The sequence below is a fragment of the Salvelinus sp. IW2-2015 genome, linkage group LG7 (genome assembly GCF_002910315.2).
Source record: "Salvelinus sp. IW2-2015 linkage group LG7, ASM291031v2, whole genome shotgun sequence".
Lineage (NCBI taxonomy): Eukaryota > Metazoa > Chordata > Actinopteri > Salmoniformes > Salmonidae > Salvelinus > Salvelinus sp. IW2-2015.
The window spans coordinates 8,315,735-8,339,878 of record NC_036847.1 but is presented as its reverse complement, the minus strand read 5'-3'; the positions used below and the strand labels follow the sequence as shown (position 1 = coordinate 8,339,878).

At 41.3% G+C, this 24,144-nt stretch overlaps 2 protein-coding genes across 4 annotated transcripts in view; one reads left to right on the top strand and one right to left on the bottom strand.

Annotated features, from left to right (window-relative positions):
* LOC111966330 (histone-lysine N-methyltransferase SUV39H1-like) overlaps positions 1-24,144 on the bottom strand; it is a 55,719-nt gene that overhangs the window by 14,783 nt on the left and 16,792 nt on the right. The window lies entirely within an intron of this gene.
* On the top strand, positions 8,142-22,179 carry LOC111966329 (probable G-protein coupled receptor 173). 2 transcript variants are annotated; one of them, XM_023990882.1, is made up of 3 exons: positions 8,142-9,242; positions 14,883-14,948; positions 17,198-22,179. In XM_023990882.1, exon 3 carries the CDS (start codon positions 17,441-17,443, stop codon positions 18,602-18,604), a length of 1,164 nt encoding a protein of 387 aa, XP_023846650.1. In that variant the 5' UTR covers positions 8,142-9,242; positions 14,883-14,948; positions 17,198-17,440; the 3' UTR covers positions 18,605-22,179. The 2 variants fall into 2 exon arrangements, with proteins under 2 accessions (XP_023846650.1, XP_023846649.1); XM_023990881.1 differs by lacking the exon at positions 14,883-14,948.

Sequence of the window (24,144 nt, the reverse complement as noted above, 5' to 3'; positions counted from 1 at the left end):
TGGCAAACTTCAGACGGGCCTGGACATGTACTGGCTTAAGCAGGGGGACACGTTTGGCACTGCAGGATTTGAGTCCCTGGCGGCGTAGTGTGTTACTGATGGTAGGCTTTGTTACTTCCCAGCTCTCTGCAGGTCATTCACTAGGTCTCCCGTGTGGTTCTGGGATTTTTGCTACCCGTTCTTGTGATCATTTTGACCCCACGGGGTGAGATCTTGCGTGGGAGCCCAGATCGAGGGAGATTATCAGTGGTCTTGTATGTCTTCCATTTCCTAATAATTGCTCCCACAGTTGATTTCTTCAAACAAAGCTGCTTACCTATTGCAGATTCAGTCTTCCCTGGTGAGGTCTACAATTTGTTTCTGGTGTCCTTTGACAGCTCTTTGGTCTTGGCCATAGTGGAGTTTGGAGTGTGACTGTTTGAGGTTGTGGACAGGTGTCTTTTATACTGATAACAAGTTCAAACAGGTGCCATTAATACAGGTAAGAGTGGGGACAGAGGAGCCTCTTAAAGAAGAAGTTACAGGTCTGTGAGAGCCAGAAATCTTGCTTGTTTGTGTGACCAATACTTATTTTCCACCATAATTTTCAAATAAATTCATTAAAAATCCTACAATGTGATTTTCTGGATTTGTTTTTCTCATTTTGTCTGTCATAATTGAAGTGTACCTATGATGAAAATTACAGGCCTCTCTCATCTTTTTAAGTGGGAGAACTTGCACAATTGGTGGCTGACTAATACTTTTTTGCCCCACTGTAGGTATGTGTATGTATATATGTGTATATGTATCCATGCGTGTATGGATATATATATTTACCCCAAAAATATGGGGGATTTGAAATGCTGCAGACAATTACATTGAAGCAACATTCTTTCCGCAATATTAAGCTGATCCACCACTTAAATTAAAAAAATTATAATAATTAAAAATTAAAACTATTTTTTAATAATTTTTTTACTTGTTGGATGCATTTGCGGTTGTTTTGGTTGTGTTTTGGATTATGTTTTGCCCAGTGGAACTGAGTTTGTAGAGTCACTTTGCATTTTGGAGTCACATTTATTGTAAGAAAGAAGAAGTTTCTAAACACTTCTACATTTATGTGGATGCTACCATGTTATGGATAATCAAATCAAATCAAATCAAATTTTATTAGTCACATACACATGGTTAGCAGTGTTATGCGAGTGTAGCGAAATGCTTGGCTTCTAGTTCCGACAATGCAGTAATAACCAACAAGTAATCTAACCTAACAATTCACACTAACTACCTTACACACACACACAAGTGTAAAGGGATAAAGAATATGTACATAAAGATATATGAATGAGTGGTGGTACAGAACGGCATGGCAGATGCAGTAGATGGTATAGAGTACGGTATATACATATGAGATGAGTACTGTAGGGTATGTTAAACATAAAGTGGCATAGTTTAAAGTGGCTAGTGGTACATGTATTACATAAAGATGGCAAGATGCAGTAGATGATATAGAGTACAGTAATAACATATGAGATGGGTAATGTAGGGTATGTAACATTATATTAAGTGGCATGTTTTTAAAGTGGCTAGTGGTACATTTTTACATAATTTCCATCAATTCCCATTTTTAAAGTGGCTGGAGTTGGGTCAGTATGTTGGCAGCGGCCGCTAAATGTTAGTGGTGGTTGTTAACAGTCTGATGGCCTTGAGATAGAAGCTGTTTTCACGTCTCTGGTCCCTGCTTTGATGCACCTGTACTGACCTGCCTTCTGGATGATAGCGGGGTGAACAGGCAGTGGCTTGGGTGGTTGTTGTCCTTGATGATCTTTTATGGCCTTCCTGTGACATCGGGTGGTGTAGGTGTCCTGGAGGGCAGGTAGTTTGCCCCTGGTGATGCGTTCTGCAGACTCACTACCCTCTGGAGAGCCTTACGGTTTTGGGCGGAGCAGTTGCCGTACCAGGCGGTGATACAGCCCGACAGGATGCTCTCGATTGTGCATCTGTGAAGTTTGTGAGTGCTTTTGGTGACAACCGAATTTCTTCAGCCTCCTGAGGTTGAAGAGGCGCTGCTGCGCCTTCTTCACAACGCTGTCTGTGTGGGTGGACCAATTCAGTTTGTCCGTGATGTGTACACCGAGGACTTAAAACTTTCCACCTTCTCCACTACTGACCCGTCGATGTGGATAGGGGGGTCTCCTCTGCTGTTTCTGAAGTCCACAATCATCTCCTTTTGTTTGTTGACGTTGAGTGTGAGGTTATTTTCCTGACACCACACTCCGAGGGCCCTCACCTCCTCCCTGTAGGCCGTCTCGTCGTTGTTGGTAATCAAGCCTACCACTGTAGTGTCATCCGCAAACTTGATGATTGAGTTGGAGGCGTGCATGGCCACGCAGTCGTGGGTGAACAGGGAGTACAGGAGAGGGCTCAGAACGCACCCTTGTGGGGCCCCAGTGTGAGGATCAGCGGGGTGAGAATGTTGTTACCTACCCTCACACCTGGGGGCGCCCGTCAGGAAGTCCAGGACCCAGTTGCACAGCGGGGTCGAGACCCAGGGTCTCGAGCTTGATGACGAGTTTGGAGGGTACTATGGTGTTAAATGCTGAGCTGTAATCGATGAACAGCATTCTCACATGGGTATTCCTCTTGTCCAGAATGGGTTAGGGCAGTGTGCAGTGTGGTTGCGATTGCATCGTCTGTGGACCTATTGGGTCGGTAAGCAAATTGGAGTGGGTCTAGGGTTTCCGGTAGGGTGGAGGTGATATGTCCTTGACTAGTCTCTCAAAGCACTTCATGATGACGGAAGTGAGTGCTACGGGGCGGTAGTCGTTTAGCTCAGTTACCTATGCTTTCTTGGGAACAGGAACAATGGTGGCCTCTTGAAGCATGTGGGAACAGCAGACTGGGATAAGGATTGATTGAATATGTCCGTAAACACACCAGCCAGCTGGTCTGCGCATGCTCTGAGGACGTGGCTGGGAATGCCGTCTGGGCCTGCAGCCTTGCGAGGGTTAACACGTTTAAATGTTTTACTCACCTCGGCTGCAGTGAAGGAGAGCCCGCAGGTTTTGGTAGGGGGCCGTGTCAGTGGCACTGTATTGTCCTCAAAGCGGGCAAAAAAGTTGTTTAGCCTGTCTGGGAGCAAGACACCTGGTCCGCGACGGGGCTGGTTTTCTTTTTGTAATCCGTGATTGACTGTAGACCCTGCACATACCTCTTGTGTCTGAGCTGTTGAATTGCGACTCGATTTTGTCTCTGTACTGGGACTTAGCCTGTTTGATTGCCTTGCGGAGAATAGCTACACTGTTTGTATTCGGTCATGCTTCCGGTCACCTTGCCCTGGTTAAAAGCAGTGGTTCGCGCTTTCAGTTTCACGCGAATGCTGCCGTCAATCACACGGTTTCTGGTTTGGGAATGTTTTTATCGTTGCTGTGGGTACGACATCGTCAAGGCACTTCCTAATGAATCGCTCACCGAATCAGCATATTCGTCAATATTGTTGTTGGACGCGATGCGGAACATATTCCAATCCGCGTGATCGAAGCAGTTTGAAGCGTGGATTCAGATTGGTCGGACCAGCGTTGACAGACCTGAGCGCGGGAGCTTGTTGTTTGAGTTTCTGTTTGTAGGCTGGAATCAACAAAATGGAGTCGTGGTCAGCTTTTCCGAAAGGGGGGCGGGGAGGGCCTTATATGCGTCGCGGAAATTAGTATAACAATGATCTAGGGTTTTTCCAGCCTGGTAGCAGCAATCGGATATGCTGATAGAATTTAGGGAGTTTTGTTTTTAGATTAGCCTTGTTAAAATCCCCAGCTACGATGAATGCAGCCTCAGGGTGTGTGGTTTCCAGTTTACAAAGAGTCAGGTGAATGGATCATGAATAATGATGCGTGAGAAGGTTACAGAGGCACAAAGATCATACCCCCCCAAAAATGCTTACCTCCTCTATTATTGGTAATGGTGAGAGATTTTGTGGTAGCCTCTGTAACTTTCTCACTCATCATTATTCTAGATTCATTCAGGATTTTTTAAATCATGGCATTATCAGGATTAATTTAGAAGTGGTCAGAAACATAAGGGTAAATGTTAAAACATTTTAGTAATTGATCAGACGCACTTACTCAGAGCAACTCATTCATCTTAAGATAGATGTGGTTGTCTCACCTAGCTAAGATAAAGTAAGTACATTTTTTCTCAATAAAGTAGCTACAGTGCCTTTAGAAAGTATTCACAGCCCTTGACATTTTCCATATTTTGATGTGTTAAAGCCTGAATTTGAAATTGATTAAATTGAGATTTTGTGTCACCGGCCTACACACAATATCCCATAATGTCAAAGTGGAATTATATTATAAATTCATTCAAATGAAAAGCTGAAATGTCTTGAGTCAATAATTATTCAACTACTTTGATATAACAAGCCTAAATAAGTTCAGGAGTAAAAATGTGCTTAAAATTCACATAATAAGTTGCATGGACTCACTCTGTGTGCAATAATAGTGTTTAACATTATTTGAATGACTACCTCATCTCTGTATCCCACACATACAATCATTCTGTAAGGTCCCTCAGTTGAGCAGTGAATTTCAAACACAGATTCAATCACAAAGACCAGAGATTTTTTCCAATGCCTTGCAAATAAAGGGCACCTATTGGTAGATGGGTAAAAATGTAAAACGCAGACATTGAATATCCTTTTGAGCATGTTGAAGTTATTAATTACACTTTGGATGGGGCACCAATACAATCAGTCACTACAAAGATACAGGTGTCCTTCCTAACTCAATTGCCGGAGAGGAAGGACACCGCTCAGGGAATTCCCCATGAGGCCAATGTTGACTTTAAAAGAGTTACAGAGTTTAATGGCTGTGACAGGAGAACACTGAGGATGGATCAGTATTGTAAAACTAACCTAAATGACAGAGTGAAAATAAGGAAGCATGTACAGAATAATATTCCAAAACATGCATCCTGTTTGCAATAAAGCGCTAAAGTAAAACTGCAAGAAATGTGGCAATGAAATTAACTTTAGGCCATGAATACAAAGCATTATGTTTGGGGAAAATCCAACACAACACATCACTGAGTACCACTCTTCATATTTTCAAGCATGATGGTGGCTGCATCATGTTATGGGTATGCTTGTCATCAGCAAGGACTGGGGAGTTTTTCAGGATAAAAATTAAATGGAATGGAGCTAAGCACAGGTAAAATCCTCAAGCAAAACCTGGTTCAGTCTGCTTTCCACCAGGCACTGGGAGATGAATTCCCCTTTCAAGAGGACAATAACCTAAAACACAAGGCCAAATCTACACTGGAGTTGCTTACCAAGAATGTTCCTAAGTGGCCGAGGTACAGTTTTGACTTAAATCTACTTGAAAATCTATGGCAAGACCTGAAAATGTTTGTCTAGCAATGATCAACAACTAATTTGACAGAGCTTGAAGGATTTTGAAAATAATAATAGGCAAATGTTGCACAATCCAGGTGTGGAAAGCTCTTAGAGACTTACCCAGAAAGACTCACAGCTGTAATTCTTGCCAAAAGTGTTTCTACAAAGTATTGACTCAGGGACGTCATTACTCATGTAAATGAGATATTTCTGTATTTCATTTTCAATACGTTTGCAAGCATTTCTACAAACATGTTTTCACTTTGTCATTATGGAGTATTAGGTGTAGATGGGTGAGAAAAACATAGATTTCTCTGTCAAATTGGTTGTTGATCATTGCTAGACAAACATTTTCAGGTCTTGCCATTGATTTTCAAGTTGATTTTCCATTTGAATTCAGGCTGTAACACAACAAAATGTGGATAAGAATAAGTCATTGGGTATGAATACTTTCTGAATGCACTGTATCAGCAAAGCCAGTGCTAGTAGAAAAAAGTCAAGTGCGAGTGTTAGTTCACGAAAGGCAAGTGCGTTAGGGCAAATGTTTGGGTAAAATATGATCCCCAAAAAACAAAAACAAAAAACTGCAAATGCATCCAAAGAGTTTGATGAGTCACAAGCTTGATGTAATCATTGTGAGCAAGGAATATGGGACCAAATACTAAACTTTGAATTAATTTAATACAGTATAAGTGACTTTTTGCAGATACTTATGACTTCTTCTTCACATGGGGAGACAAGACACATAAAGTGATGTCCTTTCTAAACAGTAAAACTGTTATGTATAAAAACTACCCTCAAATAAAACAATCTGTACTGTTGCCTCATGAAACATTTTCTCAAATGGAGTGTAAAGCCAAATTAAAACACTTAGCTTCACTGTCCAAATACATATGGAGGGGACTGTATGTTAATTCATCATCACAAATCTATTAGTTGAAAACCAATAGTTTATCTGCAGTCCCTGGTTACATGTTGAAACTAAAGCAACAAAATACATCGAAAATGACTGATATATATCTATTGATATCACAAAATAAAGATAAAGAAAATAATAATGCGTTGTAAAAATCTATTGATGCTTTATGCATGAAAATACCACCAATTAATGAATTAATTGTATTATTTAAAAAAATTCAAGGCTTTGACTGAGAATGCAGATTGACCAAATGTTGTTTAGTTTTGTCCTAAAACTTATTTCAGAACTCAGCCTAGTTGTATTACTCTCATCAAATTTCAGTTAGTTAATGTTAAAGTTAGATAATTATACTTTTCTTGGTAATACTCATATGTGGTTCACCCTGTACGGACCTGACATTGAGTAATGCAGATGGATTTCAGACTTTTTAGTTCCAGTAAAATAATCTTGAGGTCATATAATACCGTTATTGTAAAACAATCTTGATAAGTCAACTACCCAATGGTAAACATTACGCAACATCTTTCAGTCATTTATATTGTCATTGAACATAAACATGTCTGGCCCTCATTCTAGAGAATTTACTCATCAGTTTCACACGCCTACCTTCATGTGGGCTTTATTCAGATAACACTGTAGTAGTTATACCAACAGATGGCACCACAAACCTGTGAGCACAAGGTTATTGAGAGAGCTGGACCATCTCTGTTAAAGAGAAAGTTCACCCAAATTACAGATTTACCAAATCTTATTAACAAAGTAGTGTAAAAACCTACAGAATCTGCCATCCATAGTTTTGGTATGATTACTACTATATAGCTTAATATTAGTACCGTAACATATAAAACAATGGGGGGTAATAACCACTGTTTATTGGGTCGCAGACTCCCAGGTCCATACACATCAGAGACTGGGACTAATCCATACGATATTCAGCTCTTTTTTTATGGTCCTTTGAGCCAGATAGAAACAGTTGTCTAGGAATCATGACCGGAAGGGACAGGGTGTAGTTCACTCTGCCTCCCAGCCAAGATCAAACCTATGACCAGGCTTCCCGGTTGGGGGTGCACATTATGCCTCACTTGCCATACACACAATGGCAAGAAAAGTCCAGCTCCTAGAAGTCCATTGTTATTTAATATATTCACCATTTACTTTGATATTGACCTTGGATGAACAAGCTAATACTCTACAGTTTTATATTATTTCCCGGCCCCACAGAACAAAGCAAAACCTCCAATGGGTTGTTGTTATAATTTTGGGGAGAGTTACACTGTATCCCGCTCTCTTTCCTGAACATTTCCCTTTGTCAGGAGATGCCATCTGCTCCCTTGGCTTCCAGCGGTTTGGACAGCTGTTAATGCAGGCATGAGGGCACTCGGCACAGTCTTGTGTCATGCCGAGACAAAACAACGTTTTACCAGGGATTTAGAGCAGGATTAAATGATTGGGCACCAAGAGCCTTACAAGGGAGGTGATTTACATCACTGCATTTTATGTCAATACCATCATCACCTGGTGAAGCCATGTGGCCTGATGCATCCATGATGCAGTCTGACCTTCTCTAATATTATGGAGGTACGTGTAGACATGATGATGATTATGATGATAAGGATGAGGGTGAGGATGACGATGGTGATAATGGGCAGATAATGAGGATGATGATTCATCAAGTAAAAAAACATGACCTCAAAACAGATAGTCATGTAAACTAAATCACGATGAGGTGTTCTCAAACAGAAATAGCAGTGGACCTGACTTTTTCTTTAGCTTTCTACAACGGCAGCTGTTGCTTCAGTCTGAAGTTATGTGACAGATTGTGTATATCACACGCATTCATTTTTACTACAGAACGCTGCACAACGCGCCTATCCTCTGCCGAAAGATCCCGAATCTTGCCTCGCCGATTCCAAAGGGAGCCGAGGGAGAACCGATGCTCAGCGCATAGACGAGAGCCGCTGTTTCCAATTCACCATCGCTTTAACAGCCCTATCATGTTGGTCATTTTCCTAGTTTCCATTATTTAAACAATGACTGAGGCTGGATTCCGAACGACTTGACATGTCCGTGAAAGATATGGTATTTGGGGATTTATCACCGCAAACAAGGATTTTTTTCAATCTCATTAAAGACCAAACAAGGCGGGTACATGTTTAAATATATAGGGCGCCTACAGGCACAGTGTAGGCTACATATTTTCACATACGATCTGTACTCTGTGAACCGAGAGTCCGCATATACATTTAGTTTGATATGCAAAAGGATGTATTATCACTGAAAAGATAAAGACAGCTCTTTGCGCTGGAGACTAGAATGATCGAAAAAAGGCGTCTCTGTTTTTGATGGAGAATCCAACAAGCAGAGCAAGATCCGTAGACCCTGAATAAAAGTGTCTTGTGCTGGAGTCTAATAGGACCACCGTTATTTTCAGAATTTAGATGTATTTACCAGTGACAGGATCCAGTTGATGACATTCACCGAGATATAAGTATTTGAAAACAGCCAACATTGTCAGCAATTCGAATTTACTCATTTGTTCTATTCTGCCAGTGTGATGGGAATTTATTGCTGAACATTGGGAGAGCTTTATGGAAAACCTGAAGACATGACATGCACACGAAAAAAGAGGAAACGATCCTTTTTGTTCTTTAAAACCTGTGTTTATTTAAGAAGTCTGCAAAAAGCGACATTATTTTTGCATTAAGATCTGGCCGATTCTATGGAGGTGACAATATCCTGTATTAATTATTTAATCTATTCTTTATGTTTTCAGTCATTTATCATTGTGGATTATATTTGGAATTGACGCTCGTTTTGTTGAACCCTCTATGCCATTTACTGTTGCTTTACTTGATTTTGAATCCTTATATATATAATGTGGACCGCAACAAGCTCCCCAAACGGCCTAGAATGAAACCGTAAGCCTTTGTCTCGAGGACAAGTATAATACATGAGGTAAGATTTCCTTTCACCTTCCTATGCCATTTTTTAGTTTCTGTGGTTTTGTAAGTACTCCTAGGCCTCACATTGCCATGTTTTTTTCCCTCAGGTACCTGGTTAATTCGTTGAAACCCTTGTGAAACCCCTTTTTGTGCCTACAACATAGCCTATACTGTTATGATTCAGGCAGCCCCATGACGCATGCCACAGACAAACTGTAGGCTACACGTAGGCCCTTCTAATCTTCTTGTTATTATAGACACACACACACCACTGCAGATTTGAGTGGCCTTTATGTGATCTAGGCCCAATGGTAAATTATAACAGGGAACCGCATTATGGACACAGGCAGGGAGGTAGAAGAGGCCGATATCAATCGGTGGCTGTATATTATTCACTGGGCGAATGTCCATCATCGATACAGGTTATCTATCCATTTGCAAATGCGATGCAACTGGGATGTTGGGGTACCGTCATCAGCCCTCTTTGATTAATTACCATAAACTTCAACTGTTCTTGAATTTTGACAGGATCGGAGCTGGTTGAACACTTCGCATGAGACAGCCTACAATATGCTCTAGGCCTATACGCAATTGTTTATGCATTTCTTTGGATTCAAACATGACGCGTCAAGCACAACACTACCTATTGTTCACAATTGTAATTAAATAGTATTTCCCCCAGCCCCGGATGCGTTAATTCATATTCTAATATCGTTGTTTATAATTGCATTCGGTCGGTGTTGAACAGTGTCAGAGTGATTCCGGAACCTTTGGTTGGTGAATTCCGCGTCGCCTCCTCCCACCGCGACCATGGCAGCGGTACTCGATTGCTGTTGCTATCCAGTTCTTGACAATGGCTCAGTCCTCTATCACCAACCAACTCCCATTTCTCCAGGCCCCTCCCTTCATGAGCCATAGCGTCTCGTTATTCCCATGAAGCTCTTAGGATACGGCCTAAATATCCCTATCCTGTATATTCATTTAGCAATCAAAATGATATACACGTGACGATGTAATCTTCCTTCGTCAATGTCTTTGTTTTACTGTAGGCCTATTTTCCATCTTTTGAACACTTTTTCCACTCACCTGTTTGTAGAAAGCGGTGTGGTGTCATTTGACACTTCACATGATGTAATTCACCACGGTTACATTTGTGAAATACTATAATTTACAACAGGCACTGTGGCACCTAATTTATCACGTTAGTAGATAGATCAACAATAGATAGATACAGTCGCTGAAGTCTACACACCCTTTGCACTGCCTTCACATTTTGCTGCCTTACAACGAAATCTTAAAGGTAATAATACAATGTCTCCCAACACGGTTTGAGCAATTTTGACAAAAACGATAGATATACAGTATGTTGCCCTAAGAGTTGTGAAAAGTTGGTATAATCTTATTCACAAAGATTCATAGCTGTAATGGCGGCCAAATGTGCTTCCACCAAGTATTAACTCTGGGGTGTGAAGACGTCAGCAATCAAGGCATCTTCGTTTTTATTTTATTAATTTGAAAAGTATTCCATAATTTTTCTTCCACTTTGGAAATGTGGAGTAGGTTGTGTACATCAGTAGATGTAATTAAGGTAGCAAACAGACATTTTCAAGTCTTGCCATATACTTTTAAGCCGATTTGAGTCAAAACTGTAACTAGGCCACTTGGTATATTTGGCCTTGTGTTTTAGGTTATTGTCCTGCTGGAAGGTGAATATGTCTCCTGGTGTCTGTTGGAAAGCAGACTGAACCAACAAATTCCCCTTTCAGCAGGACAATAACCTAAACCACAAGGCCAAATATACACTGGAGTTGCTTACCAAGACGACATTGAATGTTCCTGAGTGGCATAGTTACAGTTTTGATCCAAATCAGCTTAAAAGTCTATGCCATTTACCAACAGGTGCCCTTCTTTGCAGGCATTGGAAAACCTCCCTGGTCATTGTGGTTAAATCTGTTTTTGAAATTCACTGCTTGACTGAAGGACCTTACAGATAATTGTATGTGTGGGGTAGAGAGATGTGGTCATTCAAAAATCATGTTAAACACTATTATTGCACACAGTGTGAGTCCATGCAATTTATTATGTGACTTGTTAAGCACATTTTTATTCCTGAACTTAATTAGGCTTTCCATAACAAAGGGCTTGAATACTTATTGAAAATACATTTTTTACAAAAAATCAAAATAAATAATTCCACTTTGACATTATGGTGTATTCTATGTAGGCCAGTGCCACAAAATCACAATTTACAAAATTTTAAATTCAGGCTGTAACACAACAAAATGTGGAAAAAGTCAAGGGGCGTGAATACTTTCTGAAGGCACAGTATGTCTTCAAAATAGCATTCAACAAATTTACATTTGTGGAACACTAAAGATTACAACAGGCACTCTATATTGAGTTAGATCAACAATAGCTATATACAGTTGAAATCGGAAGTTTACATACACCCCAGCCAAAAACATTTAAATGCGTTTTTTCACAATTCCTGACAATTAATCCTAGTAAAAATTCCCTGTCTTAGGTCAGTTAGGATCACCACTTTATTTTAAGAATGTGAAATGTCAGAATAATAGTAGAGAAAATGATTTATTTCAGCTTTTATTTCTTTCATCACATTCCCAGTGGGTGAGAAGTTTACATACACTCAATTAGTATTTGGTAGCATTGCCTTTAAATTGTTTTAACTTGGGTCAAACGTTTCAGGTAGCCTTCCACAAGCTTCCCACAATAAGTTGGGTGAATTTTGGCCCATTCCTCCTGACAGAGCTGGTGTAACTGAGTCAGGTTTCTAGACCTCCTTGCTCGCACAAGCTTTTTCAGTTCTGCCCACAAATTTTCTATAGGATTATAAGGTCAGGGCTATGTGATGGCCACTCCAATTCCTTGACTTTGTTGTCCTTAAGCCATTTTGCCACAACTCTGGAAGTATGCTTGGGGGTCTTTGTCCATTTGGAAGACCCATTTGCGACCAAGCTTTAACTTCCTGACTGATGTCTTGAGATATTGCTTCAATATATCCACATAATTTCCCTCATCTATTTTGTGAAGTGCACCAGTCCCTCCTGCAGCAAAGCACCCCCACAACATGATGCTGCCACCCCCGTGCTTCACAGTTGGGATGGTGTTCTTCGGCTTGCAAGCCTCCCCCTGTTTCATTAGACCAGAGGACATTTCTCCAAAATTTACAATCTTTGTCCCCATGTGCAGTTGCAAACCGTAGTCTGGCTTTTTTATGGCGGTTTTGGAGCAGTGGCTTCTTCCTTGCTGAGCGGCCTTTCAGGTTATGTCGATATAGGACTCATTTTACTGTGGTTATAGATACTTTTGTACCCGTTTCCTCCAGCATCTTCACAAAGTCCTTTGCTGTTGTTCTGGGATTGATTTGCACTTTTCGCAACAACGTACGTTCATCTCTAGGAGACAGAACGCATCTCCTTCCTGAGCAGTATGATGGCTGCGTGGTCCCATGCTGTTTATACTTGCGTACTATTGCTGTCTCTTATACACATCTAGATGTGTATAAGAGATCTCCTTCCTGAGCAGTATGATGGCTGCGTGGTCCCATGCTGTTTATACTTGCGTACTATTGTTTGTACAGATGAACGTGGTACCTTCAGTCGTTTGGAAATTGCTCCCAAGGATGAACTAGACTTGTGGAGGTCTACAATTTTTTTTGCTGAAGTCTTAGCTGATTTCTTTTGATTTTCCCATGATATCAAACAAAGAGGCAATGAGTTTGAAGGTAGGCCTTGAAATACATCCACAGGTACACCTCCAATTGACTCAAATGATGTCAATTAGCCTATCAGAAGCTTCTAAAGCCATGACATAATTTTCTGGAATTTTCCAAGCTGTTTAAAGGCACAGTCAACTAAGTTGACTGTGCCTTTAAACAGCTTGGAAAATTCCAGAAAATTATGTCATGGCTTTAGAAGCTTCTGATATGTATTTCAAGGCCTACCTTCAAACTCATTGCCTCTTTGTTTGACATCATGGGTAAACTTCTGACCCACTGGAATTGTGATACAGTGAATTATAAGTGAAATAATCTGTCTGTAAACAATTGAAACAATTGTTGGAAAAAGTACTTGTGTCATGCATAAAGTAGATGTCCTAAACGACTTGCCAAAACTATAGTTTGTTAACAAGAAATTTGTGGAGTGGTTGAAAAACAAGTTTTAATGACTCCAACCTAAGTGTATGTAAACTTCCGACTTCAACTGTATGTGGTTGAGGGTCACTTGTCTGTGTCAATAGCAGAAACTCACATTTGTWATAGCCTAGTAGTTGGTAAATGAATAGAGGAATAATTGTTTATAGTAGCCTACACTATTGGTGCCTCCCATTCAAGCACCACCATCCTTGTAGGCCTATGTCCTATGATGTTTGAATGAATTAGTCTGTTCCAGAGCATTATATTGAGATAAATAATCAATAATCCAAATATAAGGCTCTGGGCTATTACATGTGACATCATGTGACATGGACCTTGGTGGATAAAACATTAGAATATGCTGTAAGAAGGCCTACTGTTGGTAAGGCGCAACAAAGCCTGGTGACACCATTTTAGAGACGCAAACAAGTAGTATATGGATGTTTGATTTGAAGAATGGGGTAGGCCTAGTTACGGTATCCTTTCATTAACTAGCAACACAAAACTGTGACATTGCTTTGGTTTTGAAAAAAAACAAATCGCAAGTCCATGGAGTACAATTCTCATGACTGATTTGGTGAGCCCGTTTAAAAGAATATCTGAAATATTATAACACAGCAAGAAATAAAACTAGATCCTTACATATGAGAGATTTTGCATGAAAGGCAATTAACAAGAATGTAGGCCGTATTGCCGTATTGAAATTGCCATATTGAAATTAGTTTAATGTACATTTAGCTAGGTATTTCAGTTCTTATTCATTAATAGTCGTGGCCAAATATATTGGCACCCTTGCACCTTTGTTAAATAATTCCCTAGTTCTTCTACAAGGAGGTTGCTTGGCTGTCTCTGGTATTGGGGCCCTTGAATGTGCGCAAGGCATTATGATATCAGCAGATTATCAGGTGTTTCGAGTCCAATGTTCAACACAGTGTCCAAAAACTGGGGCTCCATTGAAGGCTGTGGTCTTCCAGAAGGACAACGAGTCCAAACACACATCAAAAGAGCACCCAGGAATGACCAGCAAATAGTCCAGATCTGAATCACTTCCAAAACCTATGGTGAGATCTGAAAACAGCAGTTGGTGGAGGGCAGCCCTCAAATACTGAAGTAGAGCAGTTTGCTGCTGAAGAGCAGGCCAAATTGCCAGTAGAAAGGTGCAGAAAGCTCATTGATGGCTACAAGAGTTTGTCTGCAGTTATCTTGGCCATAGGCTGTGCAACCAAGTACTAGTTCCAGAGTGCCAGTCATTCTGTCCTTGCCATTGTCTGTGTTTTATAAATTAAAATTGTAAACTTAGGTTTACAAAAATACAATTGGTTCTGAAATGTTAAAAATCCAATAACAAGGTGTGGAGACAACACTTTTTTTTTCCTATTGCAACTTATTTGAGAAGAAATAGGAAACTATTTAAGAAAGGTGCAAGGGTGCCAATATATTTGACCGCAACTGTATCGGTATTACTGTTCAATAACATGGGTGTTATTTTGAATGAAGGAGGACTGGGGTCACCAAGGAACACTGGGATACGAGGAACTGCGGTAGCACTTTATAATAACTAAGGTATGCTTAGAAATTATTCTAAATGTGTATAATGATTGTACTCTATGTATAAATTATTCATGTTTATTAAGAAGGTTATTCTAAAGTGTTATCATATACTGTGAGAACTAGCTATGGGTGCCAAATTTCAGGCCATAATATTCATTTGAAAATACTTACCAAGTATTTAACTGGTTATTCTGTCAAAGCAAATGTTGCCAAAACTATTATGATGGTAACACACTAACAGCTTTTTACACATTTCATAAATGGACAAAAGACACTGAACGTGGCAAGCTACATTTGCCATTGTATTACAAGGCACAAGAAAATATAGACTAGAACTTAATTGTCCATCCAAGGATTGAAATTCGTCTTTGTTATCATCAGTGAACTATGAGCATGACACACCATACTCTACATAAACGCATACAGGGGGTATATAATAATAATAAATACATACAGCAGGCTTATACACATTCATACCTGACCTCTAACCTTATTGTACCTTTGGAGACATGTGCAATGTGTACAGAGTAGCTAATACAACATGTTTCTGCTCCGATTCATATTCTCCACTAATAACGGAACACAACTCAGTTTATCGTGTGTTACTTTCATTGGCCTTCTCATATTGTATGCGTGCCTCAGATAAAATGAAACCATCAGTATTCTCCACACAATCTTCTAGACATTTTGGGCCGGTTTCCCAGACAAAGTTTAAGCCTAGTCCTTGACTTAAAAGCATGCTCACTCCGGAATCTCCATTTAATTCACGTTTTAGTCCTGGACTAGGCTTAAACTGTGTCTGGGAAACCGACACTAAGTTTAGTGTCAGTATGTCATTGCTGGAAGGACTGTGTTGGTGGGTGTCTTATTTGTTGCTGATCATATCTGAAACTTTCCAATGCCCCCACCATTCCTCACAACAGTCCTTACAGTCTTATACACACACAAACGCACGCACAGCATAAGGCAGAGTAGTCCTGTAGCTTAGCAACAAGCTGCTGTAATTACTGTGACAGAAATACATTAGTATGCCTGCGCTGAAACAATGGGCCTGAGCCCTTCTCTCTTTTTGGCTCATACTCCATAATCATCACCTGTACATTCCCCGATCACTCTCGAAGCGTTCATCAATACAAATGAGGGTGGTGGCATGGTCAATACAGATCGACTCCCCTCACACACACACACTCATATACAAACGCGCACACACACACCTACGCATGCACACTACTGAGCTATCAGACATACTGTATATCTCATGTGTCACTGTGCAATGCAACCTCTTTTGGAAATGCCCGGTCAGTGGTCCCCAAAGTGACTGCACCTATGAGGCCTCAGCAAGCAAATCCCGTTAGCTTTTCCTCCCCAATCTGCTTCACACACACCAACCCTCATACACACAGAGAACCCCCTCCCCACACACACACACACACACACACACACAGAAAAATGATATAAGGTGTTGTAGCCTAGCAACAAGCGAGGTAATTACCGTGACAGACTAGTTGCTGGCATGCCATGTAGCGTGTGGAGAAAACAGCTGATCTGATTGGTGCTAAGGGGGAAGGAGAAGATGTTCCACAGCATGCTACAGCAGATGCCTATGTGAGCCCTGTTTCGCCCATTGGAAAAACAATTGATTGATTCCGTGGGACAAATTATTTGTGTAATACTGAGGATGATGTTTTCAGACTTGAACGTCTTTCTCCACTATTATGACAATGGATTCTGTATTACGTTTGAAGATAGGGGCTTTAGTACAATGTATTCATGTTGTTAACAACAGTCAGAACTTTATTTTGGGATAAACCCAGATGGGATAGACTTAACAAATTTTTCATCTTTATGTGAAAAACACATGTTCTTATTACCATGTACTTTGTCTGTAATTATAGGTAGTTACATGGTTGGGGAGAATGGTCACATTTCTTTCACATTTCATACTCTTACCTAACTGCATATTGGCCTAGCGCAGTTAGGTAATCACTGGATATAATAACCACCACTTCCTGGAAATGCTTTCTGATAAAAAAAACAACTGCTGCTTTTTGCAATTCAGCTAAGGCTAATGCTGGAATCATAAAAGCAATGTATTGTAATATTAGAAAAGCCTCAAGTCACACACGTGAAGTCACACCTCTCATATTTAACCTTATACGGTATATTCCCTGCAAATGCTTACACTGTATTATCCCCCAGTGATGTCAGACCAGGATGCCCATCCAAACTTAATGCTTATTCTTCATACTTCCTGTTTACAGGAGCTGACGCTGTAAGAACAAGAGGCACCGAGGGGTAGCGCTACAGGAAACGAGGGGCTCAGTGCAAAATGGGGCAATGCAGAGTGAAGCACTCCGGTTCCATGTGAGCTCCAGAGAAGAGGCAACCACGAGGACGAACGAAAGGGCAGCTGGAGGAGGAGGAGGTGGCGGTGGAGGAGGAGAGGGAGAAGGAAGAGGGGTGGATTTCAGGAGAAAAGAGGGCTTGACACGGGAGCCAAAGGGATGGCCAATGGCAACGAGAGCAGCGAGGGGCTTGGCGGTCCCATGGCTGCAGTGGTGGCCACGACGGGAGGAATGGCAGTCGGGGGCCCATCGTCGGTCGTGTCCACATACATCAAACTGGTCCTACTGGGTCTGATCATCTGCATCAGCCTGGTGGGCAACCTGGTGGTGTCTCTGCTGGTCCTCAGGGACCGGGCCCTGCACAAGGCCCCCTACTACTTCCTGTTGGACCTGTGCCTGGCCGACACCATCCGCTCGGCTGTCTGCTTCCCCTTCGTGCTGGTGTCCATTAAGAACGGCTCGGCCTGGACCTACAGCGTGCTCAGCTGCAAGGTGGTGGCCTTCATGGCCGTGCTCTTCTGCTTCCATGCCGCCTTCATGCTCTTTTGCATCAGCGTGACACGTTACATGGCCATCGCCCACCACCGCTTCTACTCCAAGCGCATGACCTTCTGGACGTGCGTGGCGGTGGTGTGCATGGTGTGGACGCTGTCAGTGGCCATGGCCTTCCCACCCGTCTTTGATGTGGGCACCTACAAGTTCATCCGCGAGGAGGACCAGTGCATCTTCGAGCACCGCTACTTTAAGGCAAACGACACACTGGGCTTTATGCTGATGCTGGCCGTGCTGATCCTGGCCACGCACGTGGTCTACATGAAGCTGCTGCTCTTCGAGTACAAGCACCGCAAGATGAAGCCTGTCCAGATGGTGCCAGCCATCAGCCAAAACTGGACCTTCCACGGGCCCGGCGCTACTGGCCAGGCGGCAGCCAACTGGATCGCAGGCTTCGGCCGGGGCCCCATGCCACCCACCCTGCTGGGCATCCGGCAGAACTTGCACAACCAGAACCGGCGCCTGCTGGGCATGGAGGAGTTCAAGGCAGAGAAGCAGCTTGGCAGGATGTTCTACGTGATCACCCTGTTGTTCCTGGTGCTGTGGTCGCCCTACATAGTGGCCTGCTACTGGCGGGTGTTTGTCAAGGCCTGCACTATACCGCACAGATACCTCTCCACCACCGTATGGATGAGCTTTGCCCAGGCAGGGGTCAACCCCATCGTCTGCTTCTTCCTCAACAAGGACCTGAAGAAGGGGCTCCTGGCCCACCTGCCAGCCTGCTGTAGGACTAAACCTCATCTGCCCAGAGAGCCTTACTTTGTCATGTGAGGGGGACGGTGGGCGGTTGTTACCTGGGGAGGGTGTGGAGGGGCGGTGGCAGGGATGTCTGTGAGTGGTTAGGATGGCATGAGGGACCATTTTAGTTGTTGTGGCCTTTGATTCAGTGCAAGATGCTTTAAAAGCAGTGGGTTCAATCGGGAACTGCGAAGTGGTGAGAATTTCAGAATTTAATTTCACCTCCGTGTGATGTATCTGGGTTTCTCCTTGTCAGAGGCGAGCAGAGGCATTTCCAACACATTTGGAATGTTATAAATTGTTTAAAAATTACTTATTGAGGGAGTATTACACACAGTAACAGGCATGTGGTTGCTGCAGTGTAGAAACAATGAAACCAATTGTTGGTCTAAAATTATTATAGGAAGGATGTATTATTTCATCATTCTATTATCAAACCAAAAACACCTTTGACACCAGCATATAGATTTGGCATCATTTGAGATCAGTTACATTGCTAACTGACATTTAAAAAATATATATATATTTCCTTTTTATAAATGGCCTTGGTCAGGAAACAAATTTAAGAGAGGGATTCCTTCTACACACAGACAGAATACGAGACTAAACCAACAACTCAAACAGTCTCTCTCAGATGCATGTTTGTATTCTTAATTTTAATGTGGAACCAATGAAACTGGTAGGCAGTCTTTAAACAGGCGAGGCCAAGAGAATGATCATTCTGGGCCTGCTATTGTGAAAGAGATTGAAGTGAGGGTGACAATATTTCTGTAGGTTGTGGGGACAACCTGGTCATATTTCTCAGTCACTCCCTCGTCTGTTCTCTCAGACCAAAAATATCAGATGGTCCTCTGACAATTTGCTAGTGAATGACTAATAGGAGAGTGTTCTAGCACTGCTTCCTTCCTTCATCCGCTTGAATCAAAGGCATCATTAATACAGTCAAACAGAGAAATTATGAGTTTTGTACAAATAGCATATTCAGGCACTGTTGGCTTCATTTGGAGTTTATTTGGGGTTTCTTACATTCTAATTTGGTCTAACACTTCAGATGAGTACACTATTGGATATGGGAAAACGTTAAAAGAGCTGCCATCGAGAACAGTTTGATCTTGTGTTCATTAGCGTTTAACAGAAATGAGCAGATAATAATTGGGAAGTGCTAATAGGCAGACAGAATTATGAAATGCATGTTTAGCTGATATGTGTAATCACATGATTTCTGAGGATAACTTAAACAGACCAATGCCCCAATCAGTGACAAACTGAGAACTTGAGACCACACAAAAATCTATGATAAATTGACAGAAAATGCGCCATGCTCTTGCCAAATTCCTTTTGCTGTAGGTGATATTGTTGCAGATGATTGAACCTTGGAAATCTTTTTCAGCAATCTGAAATTGTTGATAGACAGTTGATAGAAAATTTTCATAAAACCTAAACCAGAATGTTTAGATCTTCAGATAGGATAAAGTTATTTATCTTTGATGACATCATCACTTCACATGAAGGTCTTTGTAGAGAGGTGGGGGGAAATTCAGCCCATTCATATTTTTGCACACATTTGAGTAATTGATGACAAATCAATTGTTTTTTTCTTAACATGATTTAGACTTGAACCAGAATGCTAACTAAGTGTAGGCCGGGACACAGAGATTGTAATATCTTAAGTGAATGTCAAGCAGAGGTCTGGAACATGATACTATCCCTTCGTGGGTACAAATGTACATTTATTTTAGTTTTCAAAATGCTCTAATGTTGTCTGCAAACAATAACAACAAAAACTAACAATAACAATGAAGCTACAGATAACTGAATTGTTATTTCTATTATCTGCATTATGGCCTTACTCTTCGCTCTCTCTCTCAAAAAAAAGGTTTGTTTATAACCAATGCAAGAAAGAGTTGACAGCTGTATGCCTCTATGTGTTGATGTAATAAACATAGAGATTATTCCAACCAATGGGGAAACACAAAACTGTGTAATCTCCCCCTCGCAACCTTAAAAAAAACACCAGTCAAAAACTTTAACAAGGATGGTAATAAAGAAAAAACACTTGCCAAATTGTAACACAGGAGTGTGCAATTGTGTGTAAAGGACAGAGGAAACTTTAATCCAACATCGACAATTAATGGAATTAACAAAAGCCCTTCCTGGATTATTGTGTATTTCTTTTAGACTTTTTGTTGTTGTTTCTTCTCTTATCAGTGGGAGGGGGGAGGGGATGAGGCTGGTGTTGTGTATTGATCTGTGAAAACAAGGAATGAAAAAAGATGTGTGAATTTTGGGGTTGGTTGGTGTTGGGGAGGGAAGGAGGGAGACCGGGGGTGATTTTTTGATAAGCAGAAATGCCTGACAGTGCTTTTTTTGTTGCTTCAGGCACACTACCTTTTGTAAATTAACTGTGACCTCTGTACTATTTAATGTGTATTATATGGACAATGGAGTGACTGGAATTGAGGGGGGGGGGGGGGGGGGTTCCTGGTCATCGCATTTTTACAACACGTGTGTGTGTGTGTTTCTGTACGCAAGTATGAATGTGCGTATGTTTAGAGGCTAGAGGGATGAAAATAAAGGACATGTGGGAAATAGGAATGGCCAGAAATTTTGCATTTTGAAATGTCACTCCTGCAAATGCTTATTCAGTCTTTTTCATCCTCAGCCTGTTCCTGATACAGAGAATTGAATGTGCTAAAACCAATGAGGTTCATTCAAAAATCTGAGACGAGTGTCTTCTTAAACCATTCAACTGCAGAGCCTCAAGAGGTAGCCTATAACATTTTATACACATGAAGTTCCTCTAAATTGGACTACAGAGCCTTCTATCTCAATGGAGATTCTGTTCTTGCATACATGTATGGGAATATGAAGGGTGAAGTCCGTTTGAGATTGTGTCTTGGGGCGAGTGGTTCTATCCACATAGCTTCTATGATTATTGCACTCTTATTAAGTTCCAATGTGTCTCAGTGAAAGGAATAACTTGTATACATGATCTTGGCTTGGGTTTTAAATTTGAAATACACTGAGTTATGTTGGTCATAGAACTAACATTCTAATACTTTCCGTATTTCTAATTTCTGACTCTTCTGTAGTGTTTTGACTTTGTAAAAGCCCAAAGCCAGCCAAAACCCAATTTGACATCTGAATGTCTTATTTAATAACTCACTGATTTTAGTGTGGCTGTAGTTATTATGACCCTGTATGTGGAGAGACTACATGTTATGGATGAAAAAAAAATGTAAAGACAGAAAAAGCTGTCTCAGACACATGTGCAACCACAGTGTTATCATACATTAAATCTATGAAAAGACAGACTCATAAGGATAGTCCTGTATGTCTCTGAATAGTGGAACAAATCCTGAATCTCAGAACTGAAATGCTTTTGACTTTACCCTTTAAGCTGAACCACAAAATGTCAAAGCTCACGAAAAAATCTGCAGTTGAATATCAAATCTAAAATAGCAGAGGTTTGAAGGATACCTATGTAAATGTCTTTGGGCCCCTAAATATCTTGGAAGTCAGAGGGTGTGGTATCCATATATTTTCTGTATTATATAAAAAATAAAAAAACTGCCTGAGCTGTTAAGCATGTCTCTGGCCATTTATGATTTTTGTCATTGGTTTTTGTAATGAAAAATTAATTTCCTTTGAAACTATTGACAGATTGCAATGACTAAACGTAACACATTCCTTATGTGCAGCAGATAAGGACACGCTAAAAGTTAGGAGCAAGTAATAAAGTTATTCTATGCTGTGAATGCAAACATAAGACAACCAAATTCGCCAACCAGTCATCGAGACATGACTCCGGTTATAAAACAGTCAGCTACCGGTAACTAACAAAATAAAAAGTTAACACCAACATAAAGTGTATTTATAGAGTTGGTCCACCACGAGCAAGAACAGCTTCAAAGAATCTTGGCATAGACCCTACAAGTATCTGGAACTCTACTGGAGGGAGGCGACAAATTCAATCATTTGAGTGTTTTGTTGATGGTGGTGGAAATCACTGTCTCAGGTGCTGCTCCAGAATCTCCCATAAGTGTTCAATTGGGTTGAGATCTGGTGACTGAGACGGCCATGGCATATGGTTTACATTGTTTTCATGCTCATCAAACCATTCAGTGACCACTCGTGCCCTGTGAATGAGGGCATTGCCATGATAGCCAAAATAATGGCCTGCCCAGTATTTTTATAAATGATTATACTAAGCCTGATGGGACGTTAATTACTTAATAATTAACTCAGGAACCACACCTGTTTTGAAGCACCTGCTTTCAATACACTTTGAATCCCTCATTTACTCAAGTGTTTCCATTATTTTGGCAGTTACCTTTATGTTGCACCTCAGCTGGGGTATTATTGACAACATTTATTGTGGGTATTGGACACACAATTGTTTTTAGCCCACGCAACAGAAAGAGGACATAACCCCACCCCAAAAGTATGATGTCAAAGGGTTACAAGATACCATCTTGTACAGTTAATACATTTAAAGGCAGTAAATATACTGTCTTCCTTTCCCATGCCTTGTTATCCAACTTCATAAGGTCACCAAGTTGCAAAGAGTTTACAAAGCCCCAGATTAGCTCACTTGTGGAAAGGTTGGAAAGAGGCTCATGATCAGCTTGCAGAACCGTAACATTAAGTTTCAACTTGTGATGCCATCTTTCCTTTATACTAACTTTCAGCATCAAACTTGCAAAGCTTCCCCACAAATGTATACTGAACAAAAATATTAAAAGCAACATGTAAAGTGTTGGTCCTAGGTTTCATACACAAAAAGCTTATTTCTCAACAACAAAAAATGCACAAATTTGTTTACATCCCTGTTAGAGCATTTCTCCTCTGCCAAGATAATCCATCCACCTGACAGGTGTGGCATATCAAGAAGCTGATTAAATAGCATGATCATTACACAGGTGCCCCTTGTGCTGGGGACAATAAAAGGCCACTCTAAAATGTGCAGTTTTGTCACACAACACAATGTCACAAATGTCTCAAGTTGAGGGAGCGTGCAATTGGCATGGTGACTGCAGGAATGTCCACCTGAGCTCTTGCCAGATAATTTTATGTTAATTTGACTACCATAAGCCAACCTCCGTCATTTTACAGAATTTGGCAGTACGTCCAACCGGCCTCAAAAACGCAGACCACGTGTAACCCCGCCAGCCCAGGACCTCAACCTCTGACTTCTTCAACTGCAGGATCGTCTGAGACCCGCCACCCAGACAGCTGATGAAACTGTGGGTTTGCACAACTAAATAATTTCTACAAACTCTACGAAACCGTCTCAGGGAAGCTCATCTGCGTGCTCGTCGTCCTCACCAGGGTCTTGACCTGATTGCAGTTCGGCCTCATAACAGACTTCAGTGGGAAAATGTTCACCTTTAATGGCCACTGGCACGCTGGAGAAGTGTGCTCGTCACGGATGAATACTGGTTTCAGCTGACTGGGCAGATGGCAGACAGCGTGTATGGCATCATGTGGGCGAGCGCTTTGCTGATGTCAAAGTTGTGAACAGAGTGCCCCATGGTGGCGGTGAGGTTATGGTATGGGCAGGCATGAGCTAC